The 21,821-nt window shown below is 40.8% G+C and overlaps 1 protein-coding gene across 1 annotated transcript; it reads left to right on the top strand.

Annotated features, from left to right (window-relative positions):
• Positions 1 to 204: 204 nt before the first annotated feature.
• pkn2 (protein kinase N2) lies at positions 205 to 21,686 on the top strand. The gene is made up of 22 exons (XM_027027262.2): positions 205 to 486; positions 6,512 to 6,815; positions 9,635 to 9,789; positions 11,582 to 11,711; positions 12,384 to 12,529; positions 12,913 to 13,126; positions 13,293 to 13,478; positions 14,086 to 14,195; positions 14,336 to 14,479; positions 14,720 to 14,795; positions 15,018 to 15,186; positions 16,462 to 16,585; positions 16,884 to 17,020; positions 17,232 to 17,334; positions 17,419 to 17,510; positions 17,613 to 17,789; positions 18,372 to 18,434; positions 18,560 to 18,636; positions 18,746 to 18,888; positions 19,209 to 19,316; positions 19,613 to 19,693; positions 19,783 to 21,686. The coding sequence occupies exons 1-22, from the start codon at positions 466 to 468 to the stop codon at positions 19,984 to 19,986; spliced, it is 2,964 nt and encodes a 987-aa protein (XP_026883063.2). The 5' UTR covers positions 205 to 465; the 3' UTR covers positions 19,987 to 21,686.
• Positions 21,687 to 21,821: the final 135 nt, after the last annotated feature.

Here is a 21,821-nt window from a genome sequence, read left to right as displayed (position 1 = left end):
AGAGTGTGCACCAATGGTCCTGCTATCTACACTATTATATTTTCATGGAAATTACTCAACTTGGGCGGTGTTCTCCTTACGTAGACAACTCGTTCAGAGTAGTGTGTGAAAGCTTCATGCCTTAAAAAAAACATATTGATCACATGATGTGGATTAGACTCACTGCAAGTGGAACAGTGAATCCCATTCGGGGCGTCCTGTTACCCGCCTTCCCCCTTTAACATCTATGGGACAGCTCTTTTTCGGTAACATATGTGCAGATTACGTACACTCTTCGCCAGTGTATTCCAGTTATTGGAGTACGTTTAAAGTTAGGCCATGGGACATTTCGGATATTGTGGTGTATCCATGGTTTCGGTACCGAATACAGACCTGGTGTTTATTGCTTGAGACGAAAACACAAGCTTGTTTTTCGACTCTCACCTCCCCTTCCCCGTAGAGTTTGATTCAAATTTGAGAGCCAAGATGGCCGCCGATCCCATGCAGGTAGGAAAAGTTTTCAATGTTAGCAAAAATCTGTTTATGGTGTGTGTCCTTTTCTTTACGTCGCCACAGGCATTACACAGTCCTCATACATAGAGGGTCATAAATTACTGTCTACATAAATAACTCACTCTGGCCGAAACTTTGTTGTAAAACTGACACTTTCCAACGGGGAATCTATTACATGGGAAACAGGGATTGTGGCCTGAAAAACACTTATGGCAGTAAATCGATTCGAGGAGATGTTTTTGCTCTGTATCTTATTGCACTAGTCAAACATATTTAATCCGTAATGTTATAATGTTATATGTTATATTGGTGCACGTAAAGATATCTGCTTTATATAGATATTTATGTCGTTTTGAATTGTTCTAGTTAACCGTGGCGAGAACATATTGTCACGGCGGCTTTTTTTCCTTTGCCTATGGAAATTACCCTTATGTTAGGGGGAACGTCCAACATATACAGCCAAGTTGCTCTCGTTTTGTAATACCATTGTCACTTTTCGAAATTTAAAACTTTTACATTTCTTTACGACGATGCAAAGAATTCCCTTAAGTATGTCTAGTTGGGGCGACTCCGTTTTTTCTTTTCCCATTTCTACTTGTATCTAAATTATGTATTCATTATTCGTGCTTTTTGTTATTTAGATTAACCAGAAAATGTGTTAATGCTGACATTGTCGCTAGTGTTTTAATTATTCAGAGACCAAAACAGTGCATTATCCCATATTTTAAAACTTTGAGGCTTATATGCTTAACGTTATATAATTACAAATTTTTTAACCTTTATTCATTCTTAGAGTGGGCTTGCAGTTAGCTCTGTCTCTCACGATAACTTTATCAGTCCGGGCACGGCTTTCCAAAAGCCTCGTAACACAGTAATAGCCTCATCCTTCAATGGTAGATACAGTATCACACTGGACCGTCTTTCTGATTTAAGATGATATTAAAACTACAAAGATATTAAAATGATATTAAAACTATTACAATGCTTGAACATGAAGACCTCATCCCACTTTCAATATTAGGGCCATATACTTCATCAGGCAATATTTACTGGCTTATGCTCACTAACCAAATGTAATTAATGAAGAGGTCTTTAACTCCATTAATAATTTCTACTTTGTATAACATATCCTTGAGAAAATGTTGCTTTTTGCTGGCTTTTTGATTTGGTACATTAACCTATATGAAAACAGACTGAATCAATACAATAGTCAGAGTGTAATGTCCTCAATGACCTCAAACGCTGCTGACAGACAATTCCTCTCCTTATCTGAAGATGCTCTGCTTTGTTTGGAACAAAACAGTGGTGGACTAAATGTGTGCTTAGCACATGTGAATGACACCAGTTGTTATCAATGAAACATCAGAGATGTTTCTATTTACAACAAAGATAAATGGCTTAACTCCATCAGCCAGAACATTAGGGATTGCTCTGTTCTATATCAGCAGTATATGATAAGAAGTTTGTTGTTGTTTTGTGTGTGTGGTGGGAGGTAAATTTAAGAGCAAGAAAATATTTGTAGGACAGAGTATGGGGGCAAATGACATAACACATTAAGCAGCATTTGATTTTAACAAAAACAATTAAAACAGTCGTAAAACTTGTCATAGCATATCTCAATTAACAACAGTTTGACAACATCAAAAAACAAAAAACCTGGCCATTGCATCTTCATTTGAAACCATTTTAGGCATAAGAACATATATAGGTAAATCAAATCTTTTGAAGCAGTTAAGATAGATCTTCATTTCCTTAGTCACGTCTTCACCTCCCTCTGCTTGTCGTGGTTTGTTGGGAGGCAACAGCTTTGTGCTGGTCTTTCCCTTTAACCTGGAGCAAGAGTACATTGTCTTTGTTGGTTGTGTGTCTGATCGTGTCACTGTCTTTCTTGCGGTTTTTGTCCATCCTGGAGAATTTTCCATTATCATCCAGTTATCTGCTCTGTGTGTGTGTACGTGTGAGAGAAAGGAAAAAAAAAAAACAGCAGGAAATGGTTACAGTAAGCTTGTAACTTACTGACTCGTGTTACTGCAGGTGATTGTAATGTCGCAGGAGGGGGTATCCTGCATTGGCTAAATAGGAAAGCAATATTGCTCATGTTTTTTTTTCTTCCTCTGGGAGGTAAAGAAACACTGACACAAATGATGAAAGAACTGCTTGAACTGTTCTCAACAAACAGTATGGACAGTGAGGAAGATGGCCTTCTTAAACAGGTTTGAAGGAGAAAAAAGAAAACGTATACGAAAGCATGTGAGGAGTTGGACATTCAAATGTTTCTTTCAAATGATACTTTCTCTTTTCATATCTGCCATTTCCTCTGGTCATCCATATCTCAGCTCCAAGTTGGTTGACATGAGCATCTGAATAGCAAGCCTATTCTTCAGTCAGTGTTGAACAACTAGGTGCATGTCTACCTTTTAACAACAGGCGTTTATCAAAAGGAATAAATAATTACACTATTTGCCTATCAAATTTAAGAAAACTCATTTTACAATAAATAGGCCTACTGTATGGCGACGTATAGCAATGCTGGTGATTTTTATTTGGCTTTGCAAACATTAGAGATCTGTTTATGGGAAAGAATGGGAATTACAACAGGGGAAAACAACTAATTAATCAAGGCTATTTACTAATTTATGTAGCTGGCAAACTGAAGCACAACATAAAGAAGAAATAGAAGAAGAATGTTCTTGCATGACTGAAAATCATTGAGAGAAGGAGGGCATGCCAGTTCAGATAGAGCGTGCACTGCAATACAAAGTGAAGTCTACTCTGATCATCAGGGTTTGTTAGAAAAGGGTCACAGATGCAGGTGTAGGAGTCTAGGAGTTTAATGTAAGTGCATTTTATCACATGCCATAGTTGATTGGATTTCACAAAGGTTATGTTTGTTTTATACTTCTATCAAATTCTGTACCGGAGCTTTGTTTGTCATCCATATAGTCCATAGGTGGTTTATTTAACCCAGTTACTACCTGTCTTCGTAGACCACAGTTTAAAATTATCTTTGCTTTCCCATAAACCCCATGTGTTCCACTACCAGAACAAGTATAAGACAGCAGAGCTGCAAGAAACTAGCCAACAATTATTTGGGTTTTTATTGTCTTTTAGTTTACTTCAAAGTAAAAGGAACAATCACTACCCAAAAAACTGCAACAAAAGTCACTGCTAAGTAACCTGTCAATAAGAAAAGAAAATGCAACAAAACTTCCCTTACTCTCTAAACATAAACACAGAGGGGGCACTTGCCCCTTTTTCTTCCAGGCTAGTCACAGAATACACTCAGAATATATATATTCATCAGTCACTTTATTAAGAACACCATACTAATTGTGTGTAGGATCTTTCACCCTCAGAACCGCCTCACTTTTTCCTGACATGGATTCTACAAGGTGTTGGAAACCTTCCTTCCTGAGATTTTGGTCCATGTTACCATGATTTTATCATGGAATTGCTGCACATTCGTCAGCTGTATATTTGTGCTCCAAACCTCCTTCCTACTACCTCCCAAAGGTGCCCTATTGGATTTATATTTTTAGATCATTACCCTCTACCGCCACCAGCAGCAGCAGCAGCTTACACTGATCAACAATAACAGTAGAACCACTGACAGGTGAGGTGAATAACACGGATTATCTCATTATAATGGCACCCGTAAAGCAAGTGAACAGTCAGTTTTTGAAGTTGATGTATGGATCTAAGGGACTTTGACAAGAACTAAATTGTGATGGCTAGATGACTGGGTCTAAGCATCTCCAAAATGGCAAGTTTCCAGTATGGGATGTTCCTGCTATACAGTGGTTAGTACTAAAAGTGGTCATAGGAAGGACAACCGGTGAAGCAACAATGGGATCATGGGTGACCAATGCTTATTGCTGTGCCTAGGGAGCGAAGCACTAGCCCTTCTGGTCTTATCCCACAGAAAATCTTTTGTAGCACAGATTGCTAAAAAGGTTAATGCTGACTAATATACAAAGATGTTGGAACACACAGTGTATTGTAGCTTACAGCGTGTAGGCCTGTGTATCTGAAGATCAGTCAGAGTTCCCGTGCTGGCACCAGGATGAGAAAGCAAGGCAGTGGAGGCAGTGTGATGCTCTGGGCAATGTTCTTCTGGGAAACCTTGGGTGCTGGCATTCATGTGGATGTCACTTTGGCACATAACAGGTACCTAAATACTGTTGCAGACCATGTACAGCCCTTTTGCAAATGGTATTCCCTAAAGCACTGGCCTCTTTTAGCTGCATAATGAACCCTGTCACACTGCAAAAAAATGTTCAGGATCAAAAGTTCAAGGTGTTGACTTGGCTTCCAAATTCCCCAGATCTCTTGACGATCAAGCATCTGTGGGATGTGCTGGAAAAACAAGTCCGATCCACAGAGGCCCCACCTTGCAACTTATAGGACTTAAAAGATCTGCTGCTTACATCCTGATCCCAGATACCATAGAACACCTTCAGAGGTCTGGTGAAGTCCATATCTCAATGAGTCAGAGCTGTTTCGGCAGTAAAAGGGGCATGTACACAATATTAAGCAGGTAGTTTTAATGGCTGATTAATGAGGAAGGCTTGGTTCATGAATTACACCAAATTTTGGCCTAATAACTATGTTGCAGCAGAAATTGATATTCATCAGATCAGGCAACATTGTTCCAGTCTTCTGGGTTACATTACATTCTGCTTACATTTTCAGCAGATGCTTTTATCCAGAGTGGCTTACACATGTTTTTCAGTACAACAGGGTGTGTGCTCCTTGGGAATCAAACCCATGGCTTTGCTTGTACCTTGACCTAACTGCTTTACCCAGTGAGCTACAAGAACCCGACTCCTTCATTTGTCTTGTTGCAGTAGGTCTGTGCCCACCCTCAGATTCCTGAACTTGGTGACCTGCTCTTGAACACTGTTCGTTTCAAGGTTTGATGTGTTGTGCATTCTGAAATGTTTTCTTGCTCATCATAGTTCTAAAAAGTAATCTTCTTGGCTCCGAACAGTATGGCTATTTTGTTCTGATTGCTCTCATGAACATGATTTTTCTGCCTGTATAACCACTGCTAAGTGGATGTTTTTGTGGGCGTTTGTTCGATGTTTTGTGTTTAGTTGTGTGTGTGAAAATGCCAGGAAGTCCGCAGTTTCTGAAACACTCAAACTAGGTCCTTCTGGCACCACCAATCATGCTGTGGTCAAAGTCACTTTTTCTCCATTTTTATATATGATATGAACAATTACTGAAGCTCTTTTTCGGTGTCTACATGATTCTATGCATTGTGCTGTGGTCACATGGCTGATTTGGCTAATTAGCAGGCATATAGGTGTTCCTAATGTAGTGGTCAGAGAGTGTAGAGCTTTACAGGGATACAATACACTGTCAATTTACACACAAGCTCCCATTTTAAAATGTGAAGGCAGTAATCACTGGTCTGTTTATTCGTAACTCAGTTGGCATGGAGGAAGAGTAGGACTGCCGATCCACATCAACACAGCCCCTTTATTTAGATTCTGTATCAGATGAATCAGACACTGATCATGATGCCCCTTGATATAATCAGCACAGAGAGAGAGAGAGAGAGAGAGAGGGAGAATGAGTGCAAAAACTATGCCTCATGCCATATACACAAGCTAAACACCCTAGTTCACAAGCGCTAGTAACAGTCAACAACCTATATTAAATCTTTTGTTTCGAAACAAAATTTAGTATTTTGAACCAAACCAGTATGCGTAGTTATAAAGTGTCTAACCTGAAAGTGTGTATTGTTACACCCCTACTGAAATCATACAAACAATTTACAAATGTTGTTTCGTGGTTGTAGCCTTTGCTTGTGAGTTTGGCATCTGTCATCATGGCATATGGAGACAGAAACCCAGTAAATGCGAACACTAGCCATTTAGATGCATGAAGAAAAGAACTTAGTCACAGTTCATGTTGAAGGGCTCATGTTGAAGCATCCAGCCATGGTAATGTTTTAAGATTTGTATTTTAAAAGTAGTAAGTTTCAAAAGACCGAACATCATTTTCTCACCAGGGGGATCTCAGGGGGCATATGGTCTCGGAACGGCTCGGCCTCGGCCACAACCTGGACCTCTCAGACACCATGGTGCAGCAGAAGCTGGACGAGATCCGTGAGCAGATCAAGCGCGAGATCCGCAAGGAGCTGAAGATTAAGGAGGGTGCAGAGAATCTGCGCAAGGTCACCACAGATAAGAAGAGGCTCGCTTATGTTGACAACATGCTGAAGAAGTCCAACAAGAAGGTGGAGGAACTGCACCAGGAGCTGCAGGAACTCAATGCACATATTGTCGTAAAGGATCCAGAAGATGTGCTCTTAGGTAAATGTTTCAATAGACATTCAATAGTTTTCTTTGTTCAATAAGATGTTTGATAGCGCCAGTAGCCATGAGAGTGAGAGCTCATAAGTCATAGTTATTGGTTTATTATTAATTTCAATTTTTGAAACAGCAAGATAGCTTTGGTTATAAAAGTCTTTATAAAAGTCATATAATGATTCTGGTAATGATTGTGATTTAATGTGATGTTTTTGGTCACATTCAAAACAAAAACATAACATAAAGCCCTACATTATAAGCATAGTACAACAAACAAGATTTTCTCATAATTTATCAACAGTCAGTGTGGTAATATTAGAGAAAAAATAATGAAAGGCTTTCAATTATGGTCAAGGACATGTATCTTATTAAACTGACACAACAGTGTACATCAGTGGCTAAAGCCAAATTTAACGTTAAAGTTAAACGTTTTTTTTTTGTGTGTGGTTTATAAGTACAGTCTGACTAATGTCCTTTGCTGTTGCCTGTAGGGATGGGAGTTTCTGCTGTTGACCAGTAAATTGAATCAGGCAGCTTTGTAACCGCCACATTTTGGACATGCCAAAAAGCTGCCACCTGTTGAAAAAACTGCACCTCCTCACTCGCACGTTTATTTAATGTTGATCATTAATCAGTGTCTCTCAGTCTCTTGTATTACATTTCATTCCTGCAACACTGCAGTGTCAGAATATATGAGTGTATACCTATCGTTGTTATCTTTTTTTAACAAGGAAATCACGCATGCTCAGTGCATATATTCATCTGCCCGTTTCCATAATTCGAGGTCCCCTGTCTAGCCACCCACATGCGTCGCCTCGGGAGCGATGGTGCACGAGAGGCCCGACACGGCGAGACTGAAGCTTTTGTTCTATGATTCAGCAGGACAGGAATGTCCCAGGGCGTCGCACACGTTGGCTGGGGCCTCCCAGCTGGGGATGTCGTCTTCTTGCTGGCCTGGGGGTCACTGCTTGCTGTCAGATTTCTTAGTGCTACTGAGAAGTTCATTATTGTTATTGTTTCAGAAGAGAAGTGAAGTGGAGTCCCCCCCAGGTTCTGTATTTCCACTGGTTCAGCTGGTGTCTGTTGCCTAGCTGGCTAACGCTGACTGTGATTGAATCATTTACATGCACAGCTTGGCTTTTGCCTGACGTTACTCCCTCACCGTAAACAAATATTAATTCCATAATCATTACATGCATTCATAGCAGAAAATAACAAGAATCCTTTATAATAAACATGGAGGATAACCCACTTCTATAGGGCCATCCCTGCTGGAACTGGTTTAATGTTAGTATTGTTGCTGTGTTTTGACCGGAAGACTACAGCCCTAAAGTAAAACTGAAGGATGTTCTCTGACCACCTGCTGTTCTGGCTGTTCTGTGGTTACTCTGTTTTGTGGGATCCCTGTTCTGTCATTCTTTTCTGTGGTCCTTAAACTACAGTTGTGGAGGTCTATAGCATGGAATGGTGTACAGGGTACTCTGTGGAAACTATGCTTGAATATGCCCAGCAGCTCGCTCGGTTACTACGCCGTGTGAAAAGAAGAAGCCGAATTAATCACACACTTGTGAAGTAATATCACAGCGCCACAGTGTGTGTCCACCTCATCGTTGCCTAGTGGGGTTGCACTAATGCTCAGGATAGGAAGTCCAGAGGCCTTCACAAAAACAAATCTGAAATGTCATCCATCATCAGCAGCAGCCTGTGGAGCAGAACAAACCCCAGACTACTCTGGCTCAAGGCTAGTCTACAAACCCAGACTTCCCCAGCACAGAGGAAGTCTATAAACCAAGCTCACCCTAACTACAAAACTGTCTCTTTGTTCTGGCAAGAGGTGCTGCCACATCAAAACTGAGTCCACTAGATTTCAAAAACACCCTGAGGCTGTGCTCACTGCAAACAGCCAATAACACCGGCTGTCATGTGTGACCTTGCACACTGTCTGAGGTGCTATGATTTGTCTTAGCAGCTGACCAACTCTGTATACTCTTCACCTACTGCAATTCTGTGATTGCAGTATAAGCTTATTGTGTTGTTAGTTGCCTTTTCGGGCCAGGTAAACTACATTTTAGGCCTGCGATGTTGTATAACAGTATGTCCTTTCTGTGCCTCTTGCACTGCTCATCTGGGATACCGGCCTAAAAAGGACACCTCACTTATTACAGGTGGAGAAATGAGAACAGATCTTGAATGTGCTGCTTTAATTGCTTTTGTGAGAAATGACTCTCATTGGTGCCAAAAGGAGAGGTCTAACAGGTTTCCTCTGTCTTTGTGAATGCATAACACTTCATGGCTTTGCATGTAATTCCAGTCTGGGCATGAAACGGTGAGCTCATCTGTCAGTGGTGTGGCTTTGCTGATATTCTAGTTGATTCTTTTGTTTTTAGTTTCTCCAATATATGAACCTGATCTGCCCGGAGGCAATGGAGAAAACCAGATTTTTAAAATCTCTAATTACTATGGATTTTGCAAAACAAGATTCATATTTTTGCAGACTGAAGGATATAGGTGACATTTTTTTTATTTTTAAGGTGTTCCACATTGCCTTTATTGTTAACTGTTTTATGCACAAGACAAGCTTTTAAGCATACATAGCAAACAAAATGCCCTGTATCCTGTATTCAGCTTGATGTTGCATAGTTAGTTGATTTCCCCGTATACGTGAATGTTTTAGTAATTGAATCAAGCTAAAAACTTGAGCATAATGAAGTGCCTAAGCTATAAGCTCAGCAGTGTGGCTCTTGGATAACTATATACCGACACTTTCTTTCATGTCTTTGATTGCCTCATTTTGTGGCTGTTGGCCATTTTTATTTAAACAGAGTGCCCTCTAACGCCGGATACCCCCAACGGTGAGGCCAGAACATACAGTGGCAGCAGCCGTCTGGCAGCCCTGAAGAAACAGATCGATATCGAGCTCAAAGTGAAACAGGGGGCAGAAAACATGATCCAGATGTATTCGAATGGTTCCTCAAAGGTAACCTCCCATTTGTTCTTACCTAATGACGTTTTTTTGCCTGCAGACTTACCTGGGGGCAGTGCCTGCACCTGCAGTACTGCTATTGTATAAACCCTCCCATGGAAAGCTTTGTAGATACTAATCTGTTTTATCCTGATAATTAAACAACTGACATCTGCATACAGCAGCAATACTGCGAAATTCAGAAATAAAGTGAAATTCTGCATATTTAATTATTAAAATCTAGTATTGCTAGTATTGTACCCCATAAAGTGTAGTACTGTAAACTAGAAGGAAGACAAGGCAAGACACTTCTTATGCACAGTGGCAATTCAAAGTGCTTCACATAAGATATAGAAGAATAACAAAGATCTCACCCAAAGATCAACCCAAGATCTATTACGGTGGGAAGAATTTTGCCAAAAATCAAAAGAAAATGTTACAAATAAAAATTATTAAAATAAAATTACTTTAGTTCATTTTTATTTAAATGAACTACAAGATCATTTGAGGAAATAAAATGAAAAATTAACAGATGCAATTTAAATTAATACAAGTAAAAAAATATAAAGTGCATAAAATCTAATTAAATATATGGGGTGTTGAGATAAAAGATAAGAAAATGATAGAATAAATAAGAGTATAAAAAATAAATCAGTAATATGCTAATATGTTACTACTGCAGTAGAATACAATTCTAGAACATTGACTTGCTGCATGTTTTATAAAAAGAGGCCAATTTTTAGACCAGTTTTATACTAATTATACTATGTCTGTAAACAACAAACAATAGTATCACTGTCAGATTAAAACTGCTTAGTAAAAATAAGCTGATTGGATGTTATCATCATGCCATTACCTTATTAGTTTTTAATTGTTTGATTTTTTTCCACCTTTGGTTCTTTCTCACACTGGTTTAGAGAACTGTACACAGCCTTAAAATTAAAATGTATAGTTTTGTTGAGTGCAGAGGATGTGGTCCAACTTGTTGGCAAACTTCATAAAACCAAATATGACACAAATCTGTATTGCATGTTGGTTATACAATTTTGCCAGATTGTCCACCCCTTCTGTGAACCACATGTTCTGAAGATCGAATCTGAGTTAAAAAATTTTTACATTTGACATGAACTACTTATGAGGGCAACACTGTCTTGTACAGTCCTCTAATTCTGTGTTGGTGGGTTATTGCCAATAATTTGTAGTCCTAGGTTTATAACAATAACCTTAATTTCAGTAACCAAGATGAAATATTTTGTCTTTCTCCTTTTTGTATTCTTATCAGGTTAAAGTTGCATTTTTTGTTAAAAGCAAATGTCCTCCCCAGCTGCAAAATTTTCGTGTGTTCCTATTTTGGTCCTCATAAATAAAGAACTAAATACCCCTGGTCATGCACGCACTTTGTCAGGATAAGGAGTGCAAATGTCCCAGTTACTTGGCTGCGTTAAGCTCAGAGTGTGTGTGTTCCTTAGACAAGTCAAGCATTAGTACAATGTGGACCAGGAAATTACTGATAAATGCAAGCCTGTCCGCTTCATCCACGCACACAGTAACAGGCCACAGAATATGGTTGGAATTTTGCTTACTCATCCTCAGCCTGTTCACATGTGGGTGTTTCCCTGCATGGGTCTCCGAGGAAAAAAATGTTGTCACCTGCTGAGTTATGAACCTGATGAATCACTAATTATATAAGAGAGACTGATATTAAGCAGTAGCCAAGTTCAGCAGATCAGAAAGTTTAGGAAACAGCTGTACGGTTATGTGCCACTGGTGCTCCTTTGAACTGTGTATTTGTTGGTTGACTTCACAGGACCGTAAGCTACTGGCCGCTGCCCAGCAGATGCTTCAGGACAGTAAGATGAAGATCGAGTTCATTCGCATGCAGATCCTCAAGGCAAGCCAGCATCATGAGCTCAGCTTCGACAACAATGACGTCATCGGTAACTTCATTCACACATCCATCAGCGTCATCATCATATATCTATGTCATCATCATTACAACATGTATAGTTTGCATAGCCTTCTAATTAGATAAATAGATAGATGGATAGATAGATAATAAAAATGACGTAAAATGTATAATTCAAGATCGAAGCATGATACTGTGAGGATGAAATGTGTGGACTGATTTAATTATTTATGCTATTGTGGTTTAGCTCAGCACCTATGCTAATGTTTTTATGTATTTAAATAAGTACATATATAAAAATGGATGGGGGCAAAATATGCCTGCATTATCACCAGGTGAACTAGAGCGCTTATTTCAGGTTGACAATGATTACAGATGATGTGCAACTACTACAGTACTAGACACGGTGTTATTTAGGATTATAATGATTACTTACAGTCTGTGGAGATGGGGGAACTGTGTAATGGAAAGCATAGATGGTCACCAAATGAATATTTTTAAGATAAAGCTGATGGGCATTTATGTTCATTGTTTAATTTAAACTCTTAATGTGCCAATGTACAATACGCAGAGTCAAAGCAAGGAAAATAGTCACTGCCAAATGATGTATGCACTGCACTATAGATCTGTCTGAGCTGTTTGGATCAATTAGTGGTGCAGGGATTAATTGTGAGTGTTGTTGTGGTGATGGGTTGTGTTGCAGCCAAGCCCATCATCAGTCCCCTGGACCTGCGGGTGGAGGAGCTCTGTCACCATGCCCGCATTGAGCATGCAGTTGCAGAGGGCGCCAAAAACGTCATGAAGCTCCTGGGATCGGGCAAACTGGCCGAGAAGAAGACTCACTCCGAGGCACTGTCCCAGACACACACACACACACACACACACTCTGTCACAGTAGACAGAACTAAGTGTTTTTCTTTTTAATCTGCACCTACCATGGCTCTGAGAAATGGTCTAGCACTTGTCAACTCAGAGAGTAAAATAACAACCCAGACACCATTTTGGTAAACATAGCAAGAGCTTAGCTTGCTACATTTATTAATTTCATGGCCAGTTCATGTTCTTCTTTGGGCATACTGGAAGCATCCTTTTGCTTTCACCTGGGCAAGAGTTTATGGTAGTTTATTCAAAGGTCATCAAGAAACTGTGTGTGTGTGTGTGTGTGTGTGTGTGTGTGTGTGTGTGTGTGTGTGTGTGTGCGCGTGCGTGTGTATGTATGTGATGTAATTTAGGCCCAAGCTCGCTTTAATGAATCCAGCCAGAAGCTGGACTTGCTGAAGTATTCCCTGGAGCAGAGGCTTTGTGAGCTCCCTAAACACCACCCCAAGAGCAGCATCATCGTGGAAGAGCTAGCTCTAATGTCCTCTCCTGCCCTCAGCCCCCGCCAGAGCCTCATCTCACCCCAGAACCAGTACAGCACAGTGGCCAAGCCTGCTGCTCTCACAGGTTGGACCTCCCCTTATTGCTATTCACCAACAACGTCCCTGTGGCTTGCAGGGTGTGTTTGCTGTATGAAACTGTCACTTTTTTTTTTTGGAGGCTGGTGTGACATTGTAGCATTGTAGATCTTGGTCTGCACTTTTCCTGACTGTTTATGTCTTCCCTGTGCCAGGCACACTCGATGTGCGGCTAATGGGCTGCCAGGACCTGCTGGAGAGTGTTCCGGGCCGATCCAAGGCCACCACAGTGTCCCTGCCCGGCTGGAGCCCGAGTGACACGCGCTCCTCCTTCATGAGCCGTGGGAGCCGTAGCCGAGGAACGAGCAGTCGCAGCCTTTCCAAAACAGATGACCTGTCCAGTTCAGTGGCTCCCTGTCCTCAACTGCAAACACTGCACATGGAGAGAGGGGCTTATGTTCAGTTCCCCATTTATTTATTACATCTTAATAAAACAGCTTCTGGCTTTTATTTATTGTTGGATTTTACAAGGTTAAAGCTGTAAAGCATATGATTTTTTTTTTTCTATTCCTCAAAGAACACTTTTTCTTGTATTGTTCTAGTTGTATCAAGATTAGGGTGGAGAAGAGTTTATTTGGGTGAATGTTTTTCATGTGACTTTGGGGCAGATTTTGATGGACCTAAACACAGCAGCAATGTATTGGAATTATAACAGGAAATTCTGTGGCTCATTGCAAGTAAACTTTATTTAGTTTGATGGTATCGGTGATTAGCCTTAGGTATTAGGGTTTGGGGTGATCAGTATACTATTACAGATGCATAAAAAATAAGGATAATCAATCCAAGATAGGCTTAAGACAATGGCCCAGGTGAAGATTTGTTTTCCTGACCATAAACTCTGTGTGTGTGTGTGTGTGTGTATGTGTATGTGTGTGTGTGTGTGTATGTGTGTATGTGTGTATGTGTGTGTGTGTGTGTGTGTGTGTGTGTGTGTGTGTGTGTTTCCAGATGAGATCAGCGCTGTACTGAAGCTGGACAACACGGTGGTGGGACAGACCAGCTGGAAACCTGTCAGCAATCAATCATGGGACCAGAAGTTTACGCTAGAGCTTGACCGGGTAAAGCACTGCAGGGCTGTCACTGCTAAACCTCACTCAAATCATACACTAAACATATATAGATATGTCACAAGCAAATTGCAGCATATTTGTGTCTGTTTACACGTGTGCATGCTCTTTTTGTGTGTGTGTCCCTGTAGTCTAGGGAGCTGGAGATTTCTGTGTACTGGAGGGACTGGCGCTCTCTCTGTGCTGTGAAGTTCCTGAGGCTGGAGGATTTCCTGGACAACCAGCGTCATGGCATGTGTCTGTACCTGGAGCCCCAGGGGACTCTGTTTGCTGAGGTGCACCTCCACTGGGCCTCCTTTCCCTCTCCACATGTGTCCACAGAGGCGAGGGATCTAAAGTGCTAATTAGGCCCTTGCCAAAAGTTTATGTAGACTCCTATGTACACGTTGAGTATTTGTCGTAATCAAACCCTCCAGCACTCGTGTCCTCTCAAAGGAGACTGAGCTGTAGTTGGGGCAGAACAGAGAACTGGTTTGGATACACCATTATACCAGAGCATTTTGTATTTTTCCCAGGTTACTTTTTTCAACCCTGTCATTGAGAGAAGAACCAAACTCCAGAGACAAAAGAAGATTTTTTCAAAGCAACAAGGTAAATGGATTTTCTTTGTAAAATGGTGAGATTATGTGGCATTTTTCCTGATATGGTATAATATTACTCTAAAGAGTATAATATACCATCAAACTATGTGAAATGTAAAAAAAAAAAAAAAAAAAAAGTAAAAGTTAATAATTACGCTTCACTGAAGTAGCCTCAGCAAACTGCTCTGCTGATTTTGTATGTTTCACTTGCTGCTGTGGCGACACGGCACAGGGAAGACATTCCCGAGGGCTCCACAGATGAACATCAACATAGCCACATGGGGCCGGCTGGTGAGGAGAGCCATCCCCTCCGTCAGCAACTCCTTCAGCCCTCAGCAGATCCCTGAGCTGGCCACAGAAAGCAGCCGTAGCAGTCAGCCCACTTCACCCACCCTCACCAGGTACATGTGCGTTTATGATCTTTGAGGGAGTTTTCTGCTTAACTGTGTATTAACAGGGTTGGCCCAAACAATTTTTCACTACATTAGTATTCTGATTTGAATTCGGTATTTTTTTTTTTGTTGTTTGTTTATTCAACACAACTATTACCAGTATAGGTACAACAGCTAAGATTTTTACAACTGTTGTTTTTAATACATGGCGAACGTAAAACATGGAAAATAATTTATGGTTTGGCACTTTATTCATACATGCCACGCATCACTGTTGCCTCGGCTGAGAACATGTTAAATTATCTGATGTGCAGAAAAATCCTTGGTATACTAGACGTTGGTATACTGTTTAGTTCATGACAAGATACAGCAAGTACAGAAGTACAATATATCCTGCTTACAAGAAACACTGCCTTGCAAAAGTACCTCCTTAAAAGTAGTCGGATTCATCTGAATTATAAATGACAAATGTTTTGCTGTCATATTTATTTGAAACAGTGACCCTTTAATGTAATTTATTTAAAGTGATACTGATTTTATATTTAAAAAAGTATTATGTGTAAAAAATTACTAACTGACAAATGCTGTTTGCATAAGTATTCAACCTGTAGTGGAAGCTTTGAATAAGTTTACACAGATGGAAGATATTGTCCTAAAGAGGGCACAATTGTCTCACAATAGGCCTCTACCTGTGAATAATTAAAAATCTGAAGGAAAGCTATAAAAGTAAAGAACAAAGGGCATTTTAAAGAAGTTAGAAATAAAGTTATTAAATGAACAAGATAGGAAAAGCTACATTATAATCTCCAAATTTTTGGATGTCCAAGTGAGCACTGTTGGATCAGCTGTGAGGAAATGCATCACAGCACCCACTGGCTAGACAAGCCACAGAGAGGTCAGCAAGCACTTTGAGCTACAGAGTTAATTGACTAAGGGAGTGAAGGTCTAACAGTCGATGATATCAAGAGCTCTGCATGTAAGGGTGGCTAGAAAGGAGCCATTGCTGAAGAAAAAAAACGCATTGAAGCATGTTTAGAGTTTGCCAGAAAGAATCAGAGTGACCGAGATAACGTGAGAAGGTTTTGTGGCAAGATGAAATGGAGGTTTTTGACCAAAATTCAAAATGCTGTGTGAGGCGCAAATCTAACACTGCCCATTCCTCAACAAACACCATCCCAGTTGTTTTAACAATGTGCACGAGCATTAGCCCTTTACACATGAAACCTATTATAGATTTACTTTGGTGCTTTATGTTATTAATGGGAGATTGAATTCCTGGATCAGTGACCCGACGGTGACTAAGCTGAACTTTGATAAAGACCACACGCCTGGCACGAAGCATTACTCACTGGTCAGCATGAGAGAGACGCTCCCGGAACAGAAGAGCCCGAACAAAGAACAAGGCCAGGTAATGTCATGCTGCCGAACGCTGCCAGCACACCACCAAAGAGCTCTGCTGTTGCTCAGTCAGCGGTGCTGGTACTGCCACCAAGCTCATACCTGCACAGGGGTGTCTACACAGTATGAGATCCCAATCTGCAACAGTGATAGCATTCAAGTTCACTTTGGACACCGAAGGCCCAGGAAGTGCCTGGGGGTTCACGCAGCATACAAATTAGTCATCCATTTCTATTTTGTATAAACAATTGCTACAGGCAGATGATGACGGTGACCGTGCCACTGTAAATGGAAATTCCTCTCTGCAGGATGCCCTGAGCACGTTTGGCTTCCTAAACAACAGGAACAGTATGGTGGTAAAACCTGACCTCAAAGATGTCGCAGGGCATGAGATTCAGCCACCCGGGTTGGAGATTATAGCTGTACAAAAGAACACGGATATAAGGTGAATTATGTGGATATTTAATCTCTCCCTCATTTTGATACTTTTTTGACCTAACAGGAATAACCTAACCTTTTCCAAATAATATCTCTCTAAATGGAGATGCACCTCACCACCAAAGAACATTAACGAGTATGCTTTACTTATTTTTTCCTAACAAAAGTATCAGCCTTTTTATTTATCGATTTATTTACACATTGGATAATGATTCAAGTTCTAGGGAAGAGGTAGAAGATGAGGAAGAGGAGGAGCAGTTTCACTTCAGCCTCAGAGACTTTAAATGTATTGCAGTGTTAGGTCGCGGACATTTTGGAAAGGTAAGTCGGATCAGACCTTTAGAGCCTATTATGTATTTGCACTGTTAGAAATGCATCACCAAAGCAACTGTGTCTGTTCCACAGGTCTTATTGGCAGAGTACAGCAACACAGGAGAAATGTTTGCAATCAAGGCCCTGAAGAAAGGAGACATTGTGGCTCGGGATGAAGTTGACAGGTCTGGCATCTTTGTGCTTGCATGATTAAATAGCTTCTGTGATGCTGATAGCTGCTGTCCCGTTGGCTACATGTACCGGCTGTGTTTTTTTTTTCCCTCCAGTCTAATGTGTGAGAAGAGGATCTTTGAGACTGTGAATAGTGTTCGGCACCCCTTCCTGGTCAACCTGTTCGCCTGCTTCCAGACCAAGGAGCATGTTTGCTTTGTGATGGAGTATGCAGCAGGAGGGGACCTCATGATGCACATACACGCTGACGTGTTCTCAGAGCCACGTGCCACGTGAGTCATGCACACATGCGCGCACACACACACACACACACACACACACACACACACACACACACACACACACACACACACACACACACACACACACACACACACACCCCAACATTTGACCTGCAGCATGCCTGGTGCAATGTAGAACATGCACTGTCCATCGACCTCTCTTTTAGGTGCATTTTCCCAATTATACACTATGGCTATTGACAGGCACAATTTGTTAACCACTCTCTACCCCTTTCCTTACTGGTCAGTACGTGACCACTGCTGACAGTTTATGGGTGATGAACCATTCTCAACTCAAAATTAACACTGTTGTGGTGGGTTTATGGTTGTGGGTTGAGCTGGTACAAATGTATCTGGCGCAACAATATTACTGGGTTTTTCAGACACCTATTCCTCCTCCAATGTGTGTTGTACACATGATAATGATATCGGCCATTATGGTTTCAGTGTTAAGGAAACTCATTATTTCCCATGGACAACTGCTCTTTGTACTGGAGCTTTTGTAAAAAAAAATTGTGAGTAGACTGACTAATCACATGGCAGTCATTCAGTTATAACTATTTCTTCTGGCAGGTTTTATGCTGCTTGCGTTGTCATGGGATTACAGTTTTTACATGAACACAAGATTGTGTACAGGTATGAAAAACCAATCAAACCAATCAAGTTACGGGCCTGCACTCTTCACTGCTGAGGTCAACATTTAACTTAATGTAAAACTGAATTTGGTCATGAAATTCATTGCAATGAAATCCAACCTACAGAGATTTGAAGCTGGATAACTTATTGCTGGACACAGAAGGCTATGTTAAAATCGCTGATTTTGGTCTTTGCAAAGAGGGTAAGCAAAATTATTAATTCCTTCCCCAATCACAGCTTTCAGTGTGGTCCTGGTTATTTTCCACATTCCCTCTGGGAATGCTTTCAGTAATGTTTGTCTGTTTGGTCAGGAATGGGCTTCCGGGACAGGACAAGCACATTCTGTGGCACACCAGAGTTCCTCGCTCCCGAGGTCCTCACGGAGACATCGTACACGCGTGCAGTGGACTGGTGGGGGCTGGGTGTGCTCATTTTCGAGATGCTGGTTGGTGAGGTCAGTGTCTGGCCATGATGGCACTGGCCTTCAACTGTCTTTAGTCCATCGTGCCTTCCCTACATCGGATCGGGTGCTGAGAGCCTACCTAATTACAACAGTGCTCTTGACTTAGTAAGACTAGATCATTTGTGGATTAGACAGTGCTCATTCACAGTACTCATTGGTGTGAAGGCCGGTTCACACCATGGCACACACACTGCTGTGTCATGAAATCTCACCAGTTGATGTCACTCTCCTGCCACTTGAGAGAGTATTTGGAATGTACATGGCTTGGTATGTGGGTAGCGTTATGGTTGAGTGAGTCTCTATCCCTGCAGTCTCCTTTCCCCGGTGATGATGAAGAAGAGGTGTTTGACAGCATTGTGAATGATGAAGTCCGCTACCCAAGGTTCCTCTCAACCGAGGCCATCTCTATTATGAGGAGGGTCAGTCTCCAAAAAACCCCATTTATCAGAGTACTGAAACTGTTCTCAAAAACATGCACTCTTTGGCCACTTTATTAGAAACACTTAGTACCTATACTCACATTTAGATCTATTTAGGTGACTTTCATAATTGCAGTTACAGACTGCAGCACCTCTGTTCATCTGCCCTCTATCCCATTGCCTGACTCTTAGCTGTACACCTATGTGTTTCTAATGAAGTAACTAGTGAGTGGACACTGTACACAGTGAGCACCAGCGGTTTGTAACCATAATTTTAATGTTTGTTTTACCTGTAGCTCTTAAGGAGGAACCCAGAGCGGCGACTGGGAGCAGGAGAGCGCGATGCTGAGGAAGTAAAGAAGCATCTGTTCTTCCGAGTAAGTAGACAGTCAAACCGTACCTGATTTGTCATTAAGAGCTGTGTCTTTTACTCAATTCTTACCATCCCTAATGCTTGCACCTGCAGCATATCGACTGGAATGGATTACTGGCTAAGAAAGTGAAACCGCCTTTCGTGCCAACCATTCAGGGTGCCAGTGATGTCAGTAACTTTGATGAAGAATTCACGTCTGAGGCGCCGGTCCTGACCCCACCCAGGGAACCACGCCTCCTCAGCCGTGAGGAGCAGGGCATGTTTGCCGACTTCGACTATATCGCAGACTGGTGTTAGCCACATTGTCCTGATTCCCTTCCCTCTACAAAAAAACCAAAACTGTGAATGTAGCCCTGTATCACTTTGCTGTTACTTCATGACATTTTAGAGAGACATTCTTAAAGCCCAGTATTTTTAAATACTATAGAGCAAAGTGCTACTCAACATTCAGAGTTGGAAGATGTATCTCTTCAGATCAGTATCTCCTGATTTTTACAGGAGTTTCACACCCCAGACCATAAAGAAATTATGGGCCTAACTCAGTTGTTACCACTTCAGACATCAGCATTAATACCTAAAATATTAATTGTGAGAGGTTTCTCCTCCTTGTACCTATTGCTTTACTTGGTGAGAAGCTCTTGCTACAATGCATTAATGCACTATAGGCCAGTTTCTGAGGCCTGGAATAAGACTCAATCTAGACTAAAAAGAATTTCCAATTTTGATTCATCATTGGCACTACAACTTCATCCATGTTTAATCCAAGTCTGGGAAACCTACCCCAAGTACTTGTGACCGACAGGCTCATGCTATAACAGACGCAATACATTTAACTTTAAGGCAGTTATTTTATATATCCAATCAAAATTCATCCTGAAACTCTTCGATGTTTCTAACCGAATGGATTGCTTTGTGCAGTGGGCCTAGCATAAACAAAATAATGTGTAATGTTTATTTTTAGGTGGAGTACGAGATGGTTTGCTTACTGTCCTGAATTTTATTATTTGAATGTAATTAGTAGTGTATAATAGAGATGAGCTATTGTTATAGGTTTCAAACTGTTTACTTTCCTGGCGATCACTATTTGAATGTAAAAACAAAATACCAATGTACATTAGAGAAAAACAAAGCCAGTGACTAACTTTATATACCATTTTGCAACCTAATGGGAGAAATCATGCCATTCTGATTTCTGTTCTCCCCAGTCATCTCCCTGCAGCAATAGTATTACATTTATTTTTCATTATTTATCTGCTGCCTTTTTCTCAAAGTTAAGTGCCTGGCTGAAGGTACAGCCACAGTCGTTTGGGATGAAACCATGACCTCAGTGTTCAGTCTTCAGCTGTGAAGAACCACAACCTTACAACTCGGGACACTTTCAGTGAATTTTGGGCCACTGGTAATCTGTAACCAGGAGCTATTCTTTCACACAAGGTTATCTATGGGATCTGAAACTAATCAGTTTCAAAAACAATGACCTGTCACTGAATACTTTTCTTTTAATGTAGCAGTGTATTATGAAAAAATGTATGGGGTGTCTTCATTATCATAGTTTTTCTGCACATCTGAGGTGAAAGGTAAAAACTTGTTTGCCCGTCTATTGTCTACCTGACCAAAAAGCTAATCTCAAACTATATGAAATTCAAGGTCTTATTTCAGCCCACAGTGTAGCCTAAACCTTGGGTCATTAGAGACCAAAATATATTTGTTATACATCTTATACTGACAGCTAAAGCATCTTAGAAGTGTCAGTTGAAGTTTGTCCCTAGAGGTCTGTCAGTCTGGGTCTGCTTATTGATGTAGTCTACCCTATGTAAATACAATGGAACCCAGAAGCACTTGTTCTTTTCTAAATTATCATCTGAATTTTGAAAGTGGACTGTAGAGGTTTTTACATCTCACATGGTTAAGGGAAAGGAAACTAGAGCCTTTCAGTGGTACAGCAGCATTGAAGACAAATATGTTGTAAATAAAACTTTTGTTATGATTGATGTCCATCATGAGTGCAGAAGTAAATGTCTGTTCTGTAACATTTTCCATATATATTTTTATGTACACAAATGTATGAATTGTGTAGTGATGCATTAACATTCAGAGAAACATAACTGACCTGTAAGGATCGGAACAGAAAC

The sequence above is a fragment of the Electrophorus electricus genome, chromosome 15, assembly GCF_013358815.1.
Source record: "Electrophorus electricus isolate fEleEle1 chromosome 15, fEleEle1.pri, whole genome shotgun sequence".
Lineage (NCBI taxonomy): Eukaryota > Metazoa > Chordata > Actinopteri > Gymnotiformes > Gymnotidae > Electrophorus > Electrophorus electricus.
The sequence above is the reverse complement of the archived record's forward strand: the minus strand, read 5'-3'. Positions and strand labels throughout refer to the sequence as shown.

Excerpts from the sequence above, each read along its gene's own strand:
- pkn2 (XM_027027262.2), top strand. The coding sequence starts at position 466 with ATGGCCGCCGATCCCATGCAG. Across the intron at positions 11,712-12,383 it reads CGACAACAATGACGTCATCG|CCAAGCCCATCATCAGTCCC; the intron begins GTAACTTCATTC and ends GTTGTGTTGCAG. Across the intron at positions 14,796-15,017 it reads GATTTTTTCAAAGCAACAAG|GGAAGACATTCCCGAGGGCT; the intron begins GTAAATGGATTT and ends GACACGGCACAG.